The sequence below is a fragment of the Crinia signifera genome, chromosome 1, assembly GCF_055691185.1.
Source record: "Crinia signifera chromosome 1, ASM5569118v1, whole genome shotgun sequence".
Lineage (NCBI taxonomy): Eukaryota > Metazoa > Chordata > Amphibia > Anura > Myobatrachidae > Crinia > Crinia signifera.
In genome coordinates, this window is record NC_139217.1 from 309735776 (window position 1) to 309752889 (window position 17114).

General features: G+C 45.3%; 1 protein-coding gene across 2 annotated transcripts in view; it reads left to right on the forward strand.

The window, feature by feature from the left end:
* Positions 1-763: 763 nt before the first annotated feature.
* The window catches only part of CEP78 (centrosomal protein 78), a 67087-nt gene continuing 50736 nt past the window's right edge, over positions 764-17114 (forward strand). Inside the window, exons 1-3 of one of the 2 annotated variants that reach the window (XM_083186144.1) lie at positions 764-995; positions 6877-7149; positions 15231-15406. In XM_083186144.1, coding sequence (XP_083042270.1) covers positions 6897-7149; positions 15231-15406 — 429 coding nt within the window. In that variant the 5' untranslated portion in view covers positions 764-995; positions 6877-6896. The remainder of the gene's footprint in view (positions 996-6876; positions 7150-15230; positions 15407-17114) is intronic. The other variant, XM_083186145.1, reaches the window with a different exon arrangement.

Consider the following 17114-nt stretch of genomic DNA (forward strand, 5'->3'; position numbering starts at 1 on the left):
CCCGATCGCGGCATTTAAATGCCGCAATCCGCGGGTCTCAGAGGAGGGGTCGGAGCTAAAATGACACACTCGTGTCATTTTAGCCCCGCTCCCTCCATGGAGATCAGTGATTTAGACTATGTCCCGTAATGGGGGTGGGGCTTAATGACATAACAGTCAAGCCCCGCCCCCCGAACGGGTAATGAAAGTCTCCTCTCCGGGCTTCTCCCGGAGAGGAGAATTTGAAAGTCGGCAACCCTGTTGTAGGGCTGGTGCCACCACTAGGTAGCTCTAGGCATTTGCCTAGGGAGCCGGCCACTGGAGGGCGTCAGTTTGCAGCAGGCCCCCCCCGGATGGAGGTAAGCGGCACCGGCCGCAACCCCCCCTTTTCTCCGGAGTGACTAGGCCCCCCTCCCCACCCCACTCGCTGCATCACCCGACACCCCCTCCTGGGCAACACTGCTGGCCCCAGGAGGGACCAGGGAACGTCCCAAAAACCGGGACGTTTCCGCAATAAGCGGGACAGTTCGGAGGTATGCTTATGTGTTTAGGGTCCAGATTTGCTTATTTTTGTCTACTTATGTTATGAATGGAATACACAACAAGCACTGGTTTTACCTCTTGCATTGACCATAAATAATCTAAATTGATCCTGCACCATCAACCTAGGGCACCCCTGGAAGGGTCTTATCGATGTTTCCTTGCATGAAATAACTGTCCTCCTAATAGTGTGCACATATTATTATAACACAGGGTGCCGGACCGGTGTAGGGAGGAGGAGGAGTCGGTGAAGGGGAGTGAGGAAGAGGAAGCGCGGCTGTGGGCAGGGATCAGGGCGGACTCTGCAGGAAGACGGTTAGGAAACCAAGGGAACACAACGCTATTATGGAGGAAGCCGGCGGCAGCTGGATATACAGCAGCGGTGCATAACAAGGAAGGAGCCTGTGGTGCTTCCACAATAGCCCGGTCGCTGCATCCGGGGCTTTGCTTTTCTCCCAGCGCATTACATCGGGCGGGTAAGTCACTGGCTAGCACATCTCCTAGTTTCTGCCTACACTAGTGCTGCATCTGTTCTATGGCTGTGCAATGTGCATTGCTTCCCGGGCATTGCTCTTCATTGTGAGGCACAGTGTATATGCCCTGTATCTGTCTGCTGGTAGCTGTTAAACTGTGTCTTGCAGCAAGCTGTGCCTTTGTACTTCGTTCTGAGCATAATGTAATGTAGTGGTCTAGCCTGCACGTATCTTCTTACAGAGACATAAGTTGTCAGATAGTTGCAATTGATAAGGGCTCATACACATGGGCATTTACATTTAAGGTTAATAAAAAGCTTATTAAATAGGGGATTATTCATGTAGAACAGCATGTGCAGAGTGGTAATTATTATGTTTCACACATTTAATGGTGTACACACACTTTGATTTACGACAGGTGTTAGATTAGTTTATAGAAGCAAAATCAAATCGAAATTTGAAAGGAAAACGTTTTTTAAGACGCTTTCAATATGCATTTGATTCGATGTGCACTCCTGTTTTCTCTATATCAAAAACAAAACGAATTTTTTGGTAATGCAATAAAACCCCCTATAACAAAAAGAAAAAGCAGCAAAATGTTCATGACAGCTACACAGACATAAAAGTTGGTACAATGTACTTTAGAAGTTCAAGTATACATATAACCTTCCAAGCGCATACAGACTCCCATCCTAGATCCATTATCATATCCACCCGAAGGCGCCATTCGGGCTCATCACTACAAGGATTAATAAGAGCATATACTGTAAGTGATCTACATTCACAGGATTGTAATAACACATACTATACATATCTAACAGAGTATTGATATATTGGAGTAAAATGGAAAAAATAAAAAATCTAAATAGATATTCTGTCACATAAGATAAGCATTACAAATAAAGAAAAAAAGAAAAGAAGGTACTTGTGTAGTTTCACGGAGGCAGCCTAAGCTACGTTTGAATCTACGTTGTCAGCGTAGAACAGCGTAGCCCATCGGCTGCTTTACTTGTGTAGTTTCACGGCCGCAGCCTAAGCTACGTTGTTAGTGTAGCCCAACAGCTCTCTAGCGTAGTAAGCGTACTGTCTCCACGGTAACCCTGCATAGTTAGCGTAGTCACCGTACTGTCCCCGGGAGCTGCAGCTCTGTCCCTGGCAAGCGTAGTGAGCGTCTCCCACACAGCGCCGGTAACCGCCAGATCCCCTGCGCTGGCGGAGGCCTGCGGAGAGGGGATCATGCGGGCACTGTCGGAGAAGCGCTCCACCTCTGAGACGCTTGTGCGTCTCAGTCAGTATTGCGGCAGGGTATGGCAACCCTGCCAACAGGGTTAGGAGTTCGGTAGCGCGTGCGTCTCCTGCACAAAGGGGGGTGCGGTGCGCAAATGCATCTCATTCACAATAAAGGACACATTTGCCAGTGCTCCATGTTACATACTGGCAAATGCCTCCTTTTCAAACCCCCACTATCCACGCCAGCCTGAAGCGCGGCGAGCGGACGCGTTACGCATCCTCCCGACCTTTTCATACCCCCACTATCCATGTCAGCGCGGAGTTTATTTGAGAAAGTTTGCCGAGCCACCAAGCCCGAAGCGTGGAGAGCACAGCGATTACGCTCGCGGGAACACTACACTACTTTTGACTGACTATGCTGGCTGTGGGAACACTACGCTGATTCTAACAGGGACGCTATGCTGATGACGTAACTGCCGCCGTGAAACTAAACAAGTACCGAAAAGAAAAAAGAAGGCTCAAAGAAAACCCACCAAATAACCCCCACCCTGTATAACCTGTCCCCAACCTAGTTATACTTGGATCCCTTAAACTAAACATACCCTTAACTCACTAACAATCTACACTTACCCTACCCTCCCACTTATAAGAGAAAGTAAACCTCCCTCCTCTCCCCAAATAAAGGATATTATAACAAAAAGTAACCAGGGCTTAAAGTAATGACCCATAACAAGGCCAGACGAGGCCTCACAGCAATAGGTAATACAGTACGGATCTACAATGCAGAAGAGAAACATAGAAAATAAATGACATCATCTCAAACCTATAATCATCAAATAGGATATATGTAATACAGTGCTTTAGGAGAATAGGTATTGAAGAGTGAAAATAAGTGAACACAACTTTGTGTAACTGCAGTAAGACAACAAATTTTAGTCCGGACAAAGTTCAGGAGCAAAGGGGGACCGAGGTATAGTGGAGAAGACGTACCCAGTCATTTGGAAGTGGTCAGGAGTGTATCCAGAGAAGGAAAACCTTGAAATCCGAAATCGCACTGTCAGTCACCGGAAATGTGAAGGAAAATTTAGTAGGACCTCATCCTCATTCAAACATATAGGGGGAAATTTACTAAAGGAAATTTGTAAAAAATAGGTGTATTTGTATCCAGAAATACACTTATTTTTTACATTTAGGGGGAAATTTACTAAAGGAAATTTGTAAAAAATAGTTGTATTTGTATCCAGAAATACACTTATTTTTTACATTTACTATCTCGAAAATACGGGAATTCGTATTCGTATTGATAGCACATCAATACGAATACGAATTGCCGTATTTTCGGTATAGTAAATGTCAAAAATAAGTGTATTTCTGGATACAAATACACCTATTTTTTTACAAATTTCCTTTAGTAAATTTCCCCGTCACTATCCCGAAAATACGGCAATTCGTAGTCTATTGATAGCACATCAATACGACTACGAATTGCCGTATTTTCGGGATAGTAAATGTAAAAAATAAGTGTATTTCTGGATACAAATACACCTATTTTTTTACAAATTTCCTTTAGTAAATTTCCCCCATAGTTTCAGGAGACCATGAATTTACAAACCATAGGTATCAACTCCGGAGATCCCATATGAGGCATAAGCAAGTAGAGTTACTGAAGGGGTTTCAGGAGCATGGCATCCAGGCAGAATGCACTTATCTTCAGTAATAGGCATATCAGGAGCACAGGAAACAAAGGGGACGGTACTTCTTTACTTTCACGGCGCCAGCATGGCGCCGCGCGTCAGAGTCCCCTTGCGGGGCTCGCTTCGCTCGCCCACGCTGCGGGCTCGGTGGCTCGCTACGCTCGCCACGCTAATTAAAATCAACTCCATGCCAACATGGATAGTGAAGGTATGAACTATCCATGTTGGCATGGCGTTAACTCCGTTTATTTAACTTAATTAGTGGCGAGCGTAACCCGGAAGTACGCGCGGCGCCATCCTGGCGCCGTGAAAGTAAAGAAGTACCAAGGGGACATCCTCCTGGTCACCAGTTAATTGTTTGAGAAGTCGGTCAGTGGAGGCATATATAGCCATCAGGATATGGTGGACAGGTGCTTCCATAGCAATGGAGAGGGCAGATATAACCACAGTCATGTCTTGAAGGAGAGCAGACCAACTGCTGTTGGAGGATTCTTATATAGTGCAGCAGAGGCTAGCACACTACCTACCTGTTAGGGGAGATCGGCAGCAGGATCACACAGACAGCCTCAATCACTCGGACTGTAGCTAGAAGGAGTGCCACGGACCAAAATGCTCAGTCAGGGGATTTGTAAAATGGCCGCGACCGCTCCCCAGCCTACAAAGCAGAACAGCCACAGCACCTGCCAGCATCTGATGGAGGACCGGATTGTAGCTCGGGGGGCCACCCCCGGACAACAGGAGGCAGACCAGATGGAGCCCCAGAGGAGAACTCCCGCCTGATGCACTGGAGTACGGCAGCCCGTGCAGACAGGAACACCACGCCAGCGGACCAGGCCTCAGAGTGCGCGGGACTCCAGCAGCTGTAAGTATACCCCGAATGAGTATGGAGAGTGCCAGAATACCCCAGGGGCTGCAGGAGAGATTACCCCACCTCAAAGTCTTGTCCGGAAAGGGTCTATACCAAAAAGCAGGATTATCGAGGGAGAGCTGGTACACACATTTGCCTAAAAAACTAGATTGTGCAGACAAGGAGATATTGAATTTGATCCATTAAATTAAATGTGTACACTGTGCCTTGAATGCAAATCGATATTGAATGCAAAAGAGCAGATGGAATGGAAAGCAAGGCCAAATCAAATGGGGCTGGAATTGGGGAAATCAAAAGCAAATTGAATCGAAATTAAATCAACGCACCGTGGCAAACGCAGGATTCCTAGAGAGTGGTTTCCAAATGCATTCCACAATCACTTACTCTGCAGACCATTGGAGGAAGAGTGGGAGTCCGGTGGAGTGGTACAAGAACCGAGTAACAACCCTGGACATTAATGTAAACATTGGTCTTTTATACTCTGGATAGGTGGCCTATAACATAAGCTGTATCAAACCTTTTTATAATATAAATAAGTGGTCAGGAAAAGGTAAAGATACCATAATAAATAGAAACACAAACATAATAGAAACAATACCACACTTTCTAAGCTCACGTTCTCCCACCTCATGGTAAGGATCCTGTCTCTGGTAGCTGAGATATATTGTATGCAAAAGATCTGCATGAGATCTTTCAGGCTGGGAAGGTCCTGAGCGGTTCAAGAAGGGGGCGGGGGGCACACACCGCACCACGCCACGCCAGCAACTTCACTGATGGGAGAAGTCGCCGCAATGTACACCTCACAGGGTGGACGGAGCTGGAGTAGTGCATGCTGCTGCTTCCCCTCCTACCCAGATACATGTATGTAATTGGGTCCGAGTGTGTGATACCGGCCAATCCTGGATTTATTTACAAGGCAAAACCATCCCTTGTAAATAATTGCTGCTTTGAAAAAAAAAACACCCATGATCATCATCCAACCTGCATCTCTGGCAAGCTTGGACTTCATTACATATTAGGGCTCTGTTCAGGACAATATTTTTCACATAAAAAATGTGTAAAGGAGTATTTCTGCATTTTTTTTTTTTATTTTTTTTAAAGGTAAAACATCTCTGTTAATATCCATCACATGTTGCTCTCTATTGTGCTTTGACGTTTTATGGTATTTAGTAAGCATAGTAATGTTAAATGTGCCAATAAAAGTTTACTTTATAAGCTGCCATTTCAAAATGTCATTACATGACAAAAATCCTTAAATTTCACGAAAACTGCTGGTATAGACTGACATTTTCCCATAAGCCCCTGCAGTAGCATAACTACAAACTTTTTTTACTACAAAATAACAAGACATTAGTTCATAGCTGTATTGCATAGTGTTTATAACCCTTTCACAACGCATGCTGTATGTGTCGACCTGGTTCAAAGTGCAGTGTGAAAGCACCAAACTTATAACCCTGTTAGACCAACCTGGCAATTCGACCTGGGTTATAAGAAGGGGTAAACCCAGGTCGACCCTGTGGGTGACCTGGTTTTAATATGAAGGTGCTGGGTCGGTCTTTCTTCACAAGCCAAAATCATCAGTTCTAAAACTTCTCAATAATACCCCTTTCATACAGAAAACAAAATTGCCGGGTGAAGCAGTTCCTCCCGGTAATTTTGTGAATAACACAGGTCCTTTTTCTGTGTGAAAGGGCACACCCGTGTTGTAAATCCCATGTCTCCGACCCTGGAATTGACCAGAGTCGAGGACACGGGATTTATGACCCGGGTTGACCCTTTCACACAGAAGAAATACCTGTGTTATTCAGAAAATTACCGGGTAGAAATTTTCAACCCGGTAATTTGTTCTTCTGTGTGAAGGGGAGTCAGGCTGCTCACGGCATTTGAAATGCCGTGTATTTGCCGGGATTTTCAGACTTTTCTGTCTGAAAAGGGTATAACTTATTACTATACAGTAAAAAAAAAAAAAAAAAAAACACTTTTTCAACACCTTGAACACATTTATATTGCCCTTACTGTTTGCAGTGTCAGTTGTACAGTAGTAACTGACTGTAAGATTCGTAATTAAATTTTTCTTTTCTTTTTGATACAGGCACATTTTTTTAGCAAGTCATGATTGACTCTGTTCGAATACGACGGCAAGGAGCAATGGATTTCAGGTCTCACTATGACTACTTGTGTCTACTGCAAGACTCTGTCCCATTACCAGCTGTAAAGGCCGATCTCAAACAAGGGGCCCTATGCTTTAATGCCGACCGAATAAAACTATCTGACTGGCCACCCATTCTAAATACTTTGAAAATAAACAAGAACTTGACACGTGTGTCTTTAAAAAGCTGCCATCAATCAGGACTTGGAGAATCAGGTTGGTAAAAGCAAATCAAAAAAGTATTCCTAAATCAGAATCCGCTTTATTGGCCAGGTATACTTGCATATACTGTACTAGGAATTTAGATTTGGATTGCTGTGCAACAGCAAGGGTAGGAACAAGTAAACAGTCACAGTACAGATATATATCAAATGTACAGATATGCACAAGACGTATCCTGATGATGGACACGGACATGGGGAACATACACTGCTCAAAAAAATAAAGGGAACGCTTAAATAACACAATGTAACTCCAAGTCAATCACACTTCTGTGAAATAAAACTATCCACTTAGGAAGCAACTGATTGCCAATCAATTTTGCATGCTGTTGTGCAAATGGAATAGACAGGTGGAAATTATAGGCAATTAGCAAGACACCCCAATAAAGGAGTTGTTTTGCAGGTGGTGACCACAGACCACTTCTCAGCTCCTATGCTTTCTGGCTGAGGTTTTGGTCACTTTTGACCAAAACAACCCACACTCAGGTAGTGCAGCTCATCCAGGATGACACATCAATGCTAGCTATGGCAAGAAGGATTGCTGTGTCTGTCAGTGTAGTGTCCAGAGCATGGAGGCTCTACAAAGGAGACAGGCCAATAAATCAGGAGATGTGGAGGAAGCCGTAGGAGGGCAACAACCCAGCAGCAGGACCGCTACCTCTGCCTTTGCCAGAGCCCTGCAAAATGACCTCCAGCATCTACTCAAACGGTCAGAAACAGATCCATGATGGTGGTATGAGGGCCCGACATCCAAAGGTGGGGGTTGTGCTTACAGCCCAACACCGTGCAGGGCATTTTGAATTTGTCAGAGAACACCAAGATTGGCAAATTTACCACTGGCACCGTGCTCTTCACAGATGAAAGCAGGTTCATACAGACGTGACAGTCTGGAGACGCCAAGGAGAATGTTCTGCTGCCTGCAACATGCTCCAGCATGACTGGTTTGGCTGTGGGTCAATAATAGTGTGGGGTGGCATTTCTTTGGGTGGCCGCACAGCCCTCCATGTGCTCGCCAAAGGTAGCCTGACTACCATTAGGTACCGAGATGAGATCCTCAGACCCCTTGTGAGAACATATGCTGGTGCGGTTGGCCCTGGGTTCCTCCTAATGCAAGACCATGCTAGACCTCATGTGGCTGGAGTGTGTCAGCAGTTCCTGTAACACAAAGGCATTGATGCTATGGACTGGCCCGCCCATTCCCCACACCGGAATCAAATTGAGCATATCTGGGACATCATGTCTCGCTCCATCCACCAACGCCATGTTGCACCACAGACTGTCCAGAAGTGTGCAGATGCTTTAGTCCAGGTCTGGGAGGAGATCCCTCAGGAGACCATCCGCCACCTCATCAGGAGCATGCCCCAGGTGTTGTAGGGAGGTTATACAGGCATGTGAAAGCCACAAACACTACTGAGCCTCATTTTGACTTGTTTCAAGGACATTACATCAAAGTTGGATCATCCTGTAGTGTGTTTTTCCACTTTAATTTTGTGTGACTCCAAATCCAGACCTCCATGGGTTAATACATTTGATTTCCATGGATACATTTTGTGTGATTTTGTTGTCAGCACATTCAACTATGTATAGAAAAAAATATTAACTAAGAATATTTCATTCAGATCTAGGCTGTGTTATGTTAGTGTTCCCTTTATTTTTTTGAGCAGTGTATATATGCTGAGCTGTACAGGCAGCCATTCAGCGACACCACTTGGTGATTGCAACAGCCAGATAGGTAGACAAGTAAAACAGTACAGAAATGCACTAGTTGTATCCTGATGACACGGACATAGGGAACATATATCTACTGAGCTGTACAGCATCCAGGCAGCCATTCTGCGGCACCACTTGGTGATTGCAACAGCCAGATAAGTAGCAAATAAAACAACAGAGATACACAACAGGGTACTTATTTTGGCTAGCGGCACAGATCCTTGGCAGCCATCAGCAGCATCATCTTGTCATTGCTACTGACAGACCGCAGTAGAGGTACTCAACAGGCCATCTCCCCTTCAGCACCCACAGGAGTCAGCTTGGATGGATCCAAAGGCTGTCCTGCCGAGAGGTTTTGGAGGGCGGCTAGCATGCCTGAGGCCCTGGCTGGAGCCGTGGCTGGAGGGAGAGCCAGCATGGGTGGTAGGGGAAGGCTGGGAGTCAGTTGGGCCCTCTCTGGGCTGAGTTCCATGCCGCTGCCCCCGATAGAGTAGCAGTACCTTCTCCCTTGGGGCCGCCGCCACTGAGTTACCAGAGAGCTGGAACATCGGGTGGGGGGCTGGAAGACAGCTGCCAGGGCCTGCAGGCTGGAAATGGCGGGTGACATGGCCGCGTATCCTGATGGGCCCCCTGAATCATCGGGTGGGGGGATCGTACCGGCCGATGGTGATCACCACCTCTGGTGGTATATGCTGGGGTCATGGCTGGTGCTGCCCCCTGTCACCACGTCTTGCAACAGGGAGACACTTGGCAGTCCTCCTCGGCATTCCTCATCCTCCGTCTGCCTCCCTCCACCATCTCTGCCACGCTTCTACTTCAGGGGCCAAGGATTGGAGTTCGGAGCTCCATGTGCGTGCCCCCACCGTAAGTATATTAACCAAGGCTACTAATAGCCCATTGCTTTAACATGAACATTAAATTGTACTAATTAATTTGCATGTATTCACAATGTGTAATTTTTTTTTTTCTATGTTTATATTTTTTATAATATCATTATTGGTGATTTCATAATTATTGTATAGTATATTACTATGTTTAAAACACCTTCTTAAATCGTGTTTAGTTATTTTTGTGCTTCAAGCTGATATCCACATTTCTTTTTAACTTTTCAAAAGCCATCCTGTTCTTTACATTGGCATTAAACTTGACTGGATAGGCAAGCAACCAATACATAAAGGGAGGTATTTAATCACCGGCGACCATCTCCTGAGGGGGAGATGGCCGTCGGGCCCTATCCAATGCTGTCTTCAGCATTAAACAGGGGAGCTCAGCAGAACAAGCCTGAATTCACAAGCAGTCGGGCTCGTTCTGCTGAGAACGGCCGGGAAGTGACGAGCTGCCGGTTGCAGCTCGCCTCTTCCCTTCCCGGCCGCAACTCGCGGCCACACCCCCTTCTCATCCCACTGACCTTGAATTCTGCCTGCGTGTTCAGAACAGGACAGGGTTACGGCTGTCGAGTAAGCTCGACAGCCGTGACCCCCAGATTGAATATCCCCCAAAGAGAAAGCTAGTGTGATATAATAAATTGATTCTCTGTGGAAAATATACCAAGATGGAAGTTCTATGGAGAGCGTGGCAAAGCCGCACGTAGGTACAGTAAAAGGAGGCTTGGGCTTGTGTCCAGGGACTCACAATTGTGTGCCTCCAGTGCCAATCCTACCATTAGACAAGGTATGTGACTGCAAAATCCACCAAACTGTTGAGGACGCTACTGCTGCCTTCTCCTTTTGACGGCTTGGGTCCCAGAAGCAGTGACGGTGTCTGACAGGCAGGAGAGCAGACACCAATACAGCAGAGCTGGCAATTAGACATTGCACGTCTGCCTTAGGGGGGTACTCTCGACAGCCGTGACCATGTCCCATTATCGGTCTGTTCGTCCAAAAACACTCAGGCGGGATTCCATGTCCTGTCTGCAGTGGGACGAGAAGGGGGCGTGGCTGCAAGCTGCAGCCGGCAGTTTGGCAAAACAACTCTGACTGCTTGTGAAACGGCTCGTTCTGCCGAGCTCCCCTGTTCAATGCTGTCGGGGAAGACAGCATTGAATAGGGCCCGGCGGCCATCTCCTCCTCCGGAGATGGTCGCCGGTGATTGAATACCCCCCTCAACACAGAAGGGCCCTGAATTGTGACTTGAACAGGCATGAAGAAGGGAATCTCACACCTAGCTGAAGCTTGCATCCTGAACCTAGCACTCCCATTTACTACATTGTAGCATTGGTCCATATTATCCTACTGAGAGGTGTTCCAGAAGTTTTATATATTCCCCCCTCACCCACAGCACTATATGGGACAGGGATTAATTTTTAGCATCACAAGAACATTGTTATCCCAATTTTCTTTACACTTCTATGAATTTGCTTCATCCAAAAAAAACACCTTTATCCCTGTCACCAATGCCTCCACTAGCTCCCTGTACTGTTGGGTGTATTATTGTATGCCAAAAAAAGGGTAGGTACTGTATAAACAGCACTTAAAGAATGTAAATAAATTCAATCACGTACATCCTTAATCAGGTATATATTTGATAATGGCAGTGTGATCCGAAATATTGAAAAGGGCTGGACTAATAAGTTGACAAGGGTCTTGTTCTTATAGCAATCTCACTGAGGACACCAATAGATGACAAGAACAGTCCTAATTACACAAACTCAACACTACCTTAAAGGGTCTCCCGTATTGGTCGTTTGGTGGAGAGTGTCATGGAATGGAGACAATGGTTAGCTTGGAGTTGATCAAATAGCTTTGAGTGGTCCTGAAGTCTGGATCGGGTCCAATGGTACTGTGATGAATACATAGTTGTAGGCCAGGTTTAGTCTAAGTCATAGTTACTTGCTGAGGAATAACGACTAACGTGTTTTGCTGGGGCAGAGCCAGCTTTTTCGGAGGTCTATTATTTGTGAAACCACAACACTTTTTGCGACTTGTGTGCTGTTCCTTTATAAAGTTTATCCCATCCAGGGGTGCCAAAATCTATATTTGCTCCCCAAAAATATCCTACTGGTTCTAAAATATACCCTTTGTTCACCTCATACCTCACTATCCATTCCTTTCCTTTATCTACCACTAACTCTACTCCCCATCCCCTTTTCTTCCGCGTTCCACTTCCTTGGATCCCTCCTCTTCACATTTTCTCTTAGTGAACTCCTCTGCTTATTTAGGGCCAGATGTACTAAGCCTTGAAAAGTGATAAACTGGAGAGTGCTCATCCACCAACCTCCTACCTGTAATTTTTATAAAACACAGCCGGTGACATGGAATTGATTCTTGATGTTTCCATTGCTGAAATATCTGTATTCTCTTGTCCATTCTCAAATCTCTTGTCCAAACACGTATATTTTTCTACATGACTATTTATACCTTCTCTTTGGCTTCCCCCTTTTATTTGGCTATGGATCATTGGATAGACAACAACTTGGTCGGCATGCATGAATGTAGACATGGTGAAGGTCAACAGTCAAAAGGTAGACATGGGGTTTTTCACTTTATTTTCTTTACCCGCATAGACACTAAAAAGTGCACTAAGTGTGCTTACTATGCTTTCAGCAGACTATTTTATTCTCCCACCACGCCCTAGTGGATGATAGGGCATGAAATAACCCCATGTCGGACTAATGCTTGTAGACTTAGTGACCGTATCCTTTTTTTATTCAGCTCCTTGTGAACTACAGGTCCTCTCATGTTTGATTACATTGCTCTGTGTCAACTTATCCCCTTTGCATCAACTTAGACCCTCTGCATCCTGGTTCAGAGGCTTCTCATAACTTCTGGATCGACTTCAAACTTCTGTCCCTCTCTCTTACAGCACACTTGGCAGCTGCCGCCTCTTAAATTTCCAACCTCATTTCTCTTTGCTCTCTCCCACTCCCTTGGTTCCACCCCCCCCCCCCAAATTGCTGTCTCCACTCTGTCTTGGTTACCATCTCTCTTGGAAGTAGTGTTCCCGCAGCCGCGTAGTTAGCGTTCCTGTCAGAAGTAGCATAGTGTTCCCGTGGTCAGTGTCTGTCAGATATGTGTTCCTGAAACACCACCACTATCCACGCCAGCCCGAAGTGTGGCGAGCGGATGCATTATGCGCCCCCCAACCTGCTCATACCCCCACTATCCAAGTCAGCGTGGAGTTGATTTTATAAAGTGTGGCGAGCAGACGTGGAATACATGTAAAGTAATCCGCGTCCCCTTGTGGGGCGTGCTACGCTCACCACGCTTGTGGCTCGCTGTGCTCGCCACACTTTATAAAATCAACTCCACGCCGACGTAGATAGTGGGGGTATGAACAGGTGGGGGGGGGGGGGCGTGTAACGCATCCCCACGCAAGGCTTGCTGAGCTTGCCACACTTCAAGCTGGCATGGATAGTTGGGGTTTGAAAAGGAGGCTCTCCTAAAGCGGACGCGGGCAGGGTTGCCGTACCCTGCCGCAATAATTAATGAGACACAGGAGCGTCTGAGACGCACCTGCGTCTCAGACAGCTGGAGCGCCTCTCCGCCGGTGCCCGCATGATCCCCCCTCCGCTGGTGTCCACCAGCGCAGGGGATCTGGCGGTTACCAGCGCTGTGTGAGAGGCTTGCCATGGACGCCGGGGACAGAGCCAGTACGCTAACTACACTAGGCAGCTGTTGGGCTTCCACGGAGTCACTACGCTAACTACACTAGGCAGCCGTTGGGCTATGCTGACAGCGTAGCTTAGCCTACGCTGAAAATGTAGCGTAGCCGTGCTATTACACATGTACCTTTTTTTTTTTTTTTTTATATTCTGTCAGACTTTTTCACAATCTTGCCAACTTCAAATGTTCACTCTAATGGTGGTATTCCATCCCCGGTCATGACTGTCGGGCCGGCCCGACAGTTGTGACCCGGTCCAGTTCTAGGCCAGCTTGACTGCGTCTAAGCATGTGGGATTCAATGTCCCGAGTGCCGAAAAGGGAGCGTGACCCCGAGAAACAGCCGTGAGCTTGACAATTGATGGGCTCGTTTTGATGAGATGCCTGTTCAATGCTGTCAGGAAAGACAGCATTAAAAAGTTATCCACCGCTATTTCTACCGTTGGAAATAGTGGCTGGGGGTTGAATACCCCCCTAAATATACATGCTCATTTTAGCCTACAATACCACCTCCTTTGTATTCCTCCTCCCCAGAATTGTTTTTTCTTCAAGTGCACCTTGTCTCTGGTCTTCTAGTTCCTTTCAGTGACTACATCTATGCTTGCCCTTTAATGGGTACAGGCTCATTTATTGCTGATCTGATTTCCCCTTGCATCGGCTTGATTCCACTTACCTGTCAAGACACAGTAGGCCGAAACCATTGTTGCATATCCTTCCTGGTTTGTCAGGTTTTATTTTATTTTTTTAGGCTTTTTTTTTCTTTTTGCAAACACCTTAGGACCCAAAGTATCAGAAACCAGAGAGTTTCAAACAATAAGTGGAGGACTTGAAGGTGCCATTCAAACCCACACAACTTAAACTGGGTCTAACATAATTCAAGATACTTTAAAAAAATACTTATTTAGAAGAGTAACCATTCCACATAGAGGAAAATAATGTTGAGACAAACTTCCGACATTAGACAACACTGCAATTAAGGTTTCCTTGGCTAAACTGCTTCACTAAAGCTTTGAATCGCCCTCCACAATGCTTAACATTGGCTGGAGTGTTGTAACGGACATTATTGTTGGACTCTGATGTATTCTCTAGTGTTAATAATCACACTTCATGATCTAGCAGTCTGTGACAAATGTGGATTTGGTGAATGCAGGAGAATAATTTGTTTCAAAATGTGTACTGCGAGCTGTAAAGTTTGGTGAAGCAGAAATAATGGTCTGATGCTGTCTTATGCTTAGCCTTGTGCACTTTTATTCAGGTGAAGTGAAGACCTTTTAGTGCTTTAGCATGCAATTACAATGATATTCTAGAGTTTGGATACCCATATAAACAAGGCCTTTCTCCAACTCCCACAAAGTAGGAATCCTGCACATTTCTCTATAAAAGTGTATTCCAACCTTAGCAGTCAAGGCGCATGAACTGTCTAGGTTTAAGTGATATCCTTGCTTGTGCGCAGATAGTAGAATCAAAATAAATGAGGTACTAATTAAATCCCCTTTGCTCAAGTATGGCTATGGTTAAACCCTGGACTGATAGTATGCCTTGAAGACCATGATTTGGAACTTCTGGAATACTGTGTTCAACAAGCACATATGAGGTGAAATCTGGATGTCCACATGCTTTTGACTACATATAATTTTTTAATTTACGAAATTTTTTAAAGAGAAGTTTCCCTGTAGTAAAATGTTTTATTTTTTTTATGTTTCTCTTTTAACAAAAGTGGAAACAAAATCTTCAAAATCCAACTGTTTTTTTTTCTTTGTCGTAACAGATTCCGAAAAATGTGGAATTCAATTTCGAAGGCGGATTCCACCTGTTCGGTCAAAGGACATGACTTTCCAATTATGTAGGGCAATAACAGCCTGCTTGACTGTGTCAAGTGCTTTGAAAGATCTAGAGCTCCATGGACTGCCCTTGAGAGAAAGAGATTTGCTAACTTTAGCCAAGGCAAGTATTTTACATAAACGTACCTAATTTATTTTACACAACTACAAATACTGAGGATACTGTTTGTTCATGATTGTGAATTTCTGTAAGAAATCTATGATGTAAGACCATATGTAAATATGTGTGTCATCTATCTATCTATATATATATATATATATATCATGTATCAATCATCGGTTAGGCAATTCACCAATCCTTTGACAGACAGGGCCAGCACACCCTTGCAAATACTATGCAAAAACAGTTCCTTATTATTGAAACATGAGAACAAGATTCATATACTCATCATGTATGTGGCAGTAGCTGAAGACAGCAGACACTTCAATCCACAGTGAAGCCCTGACGGGCCGTTTCGGTAATCAACCTTTCTCAAAGGGCATATACACACGCAAAGGAGGACACTCTCACCATTTATCTTCATGCAAAGAAGTGTTATTAATTACTTGCCACCAAAACAGGTTACGGGAGTCAACATTTTAGTCCCATAGGGACTAAAATGGAATAAGATACAAATAACTTCCTGTCTGCTTAGTGTCGAGAAGGGGGCGTGTCCATGAGTAGCGGCCGGAAATCAGCAAGCTGTGGGTGGGAGCTCATCAATTCCCAGACGTTCGTGGCAGAACGTGCCCGACTGCTTGTGACGTTGGGCACGTTCTGGCGAGATCCCCTGTTCAATGCCGCATTGGATAGTGCCCCGCGGGAATGGCAGCGGGATATTGAATATCCCCCTTAATCTTAATCTAGTCCAGCCTGTCAGCAGCTCATATATTACTAGACAGTGAATTTAGCACACAGAGAACACTAAAGGTTCAGGACAGATGACAGAGGTAAGTCACCAAATACTATGAATTTAAGCAGGATTGTGACACCTGTCCTGTTTATATACCTTCATGCTACCCAGCTGGGAGAGTTTTGGACAACCTCCGCTTCTCTTCCTCGCCTCTCACAAATTACCTAGAATCCTTCAGCTCTTTGTCTCTGGATTGTCTTTGCTAAGCCTCAAAGTCTTCCGGTATTCTGTTCCAGTCATTTAGAGCCATACAATAATTTGTCTGAGGATGCATTCTTCATTTCTCTGGTTTTGAACCAGTTTTAGTTCTGGAATATTGACTTCTCAAAGACTGTATTTGTGATTTCTCCATGTATCTTCTTCTAGTTCCAAAGACTGTAATTGGGGAAAACTGTTTGACAATTACATTTTGTATATTTATGCAAAAGAACATTATTAAACCAGCCGGTTTTCACCCAGTTAATAGTGGTTTCTGCATCTAACCTGAATCCATCCAACCCCATAAATCTGATAGTGATATCTGCAATGTGACCGTAACTTGATGTTTATATTTGAGTAGTGCGAGAAACCATGCAGAAACCGATCATACGGAACCATCTGAGCAGGGGGTGGAGAGATGCTTGAAGGGCTGTTTGGGCCCATTACCATATGCTTACGCTCCGCGTTTTCATGTGCGTTCCCATGAAAATGCTGGGTGTACGTATGGTAATGCGGCCGTGACGCACGTGTGAGGGGCGGACAACTGACATAGTCGGATGTCTGCTTCCTGCCCATATCCCTGCTTTCATACGGAAAAATGTTCGAGTGGTCTGGAGCACTCGGTGCTGCCTGACCGCTCGGTCCATCATTTGATGGTCAACGACCATCGGAGGATGGGGGAGGTTGCCACAAATGGAGGAGGTGTTCACATGAAACATC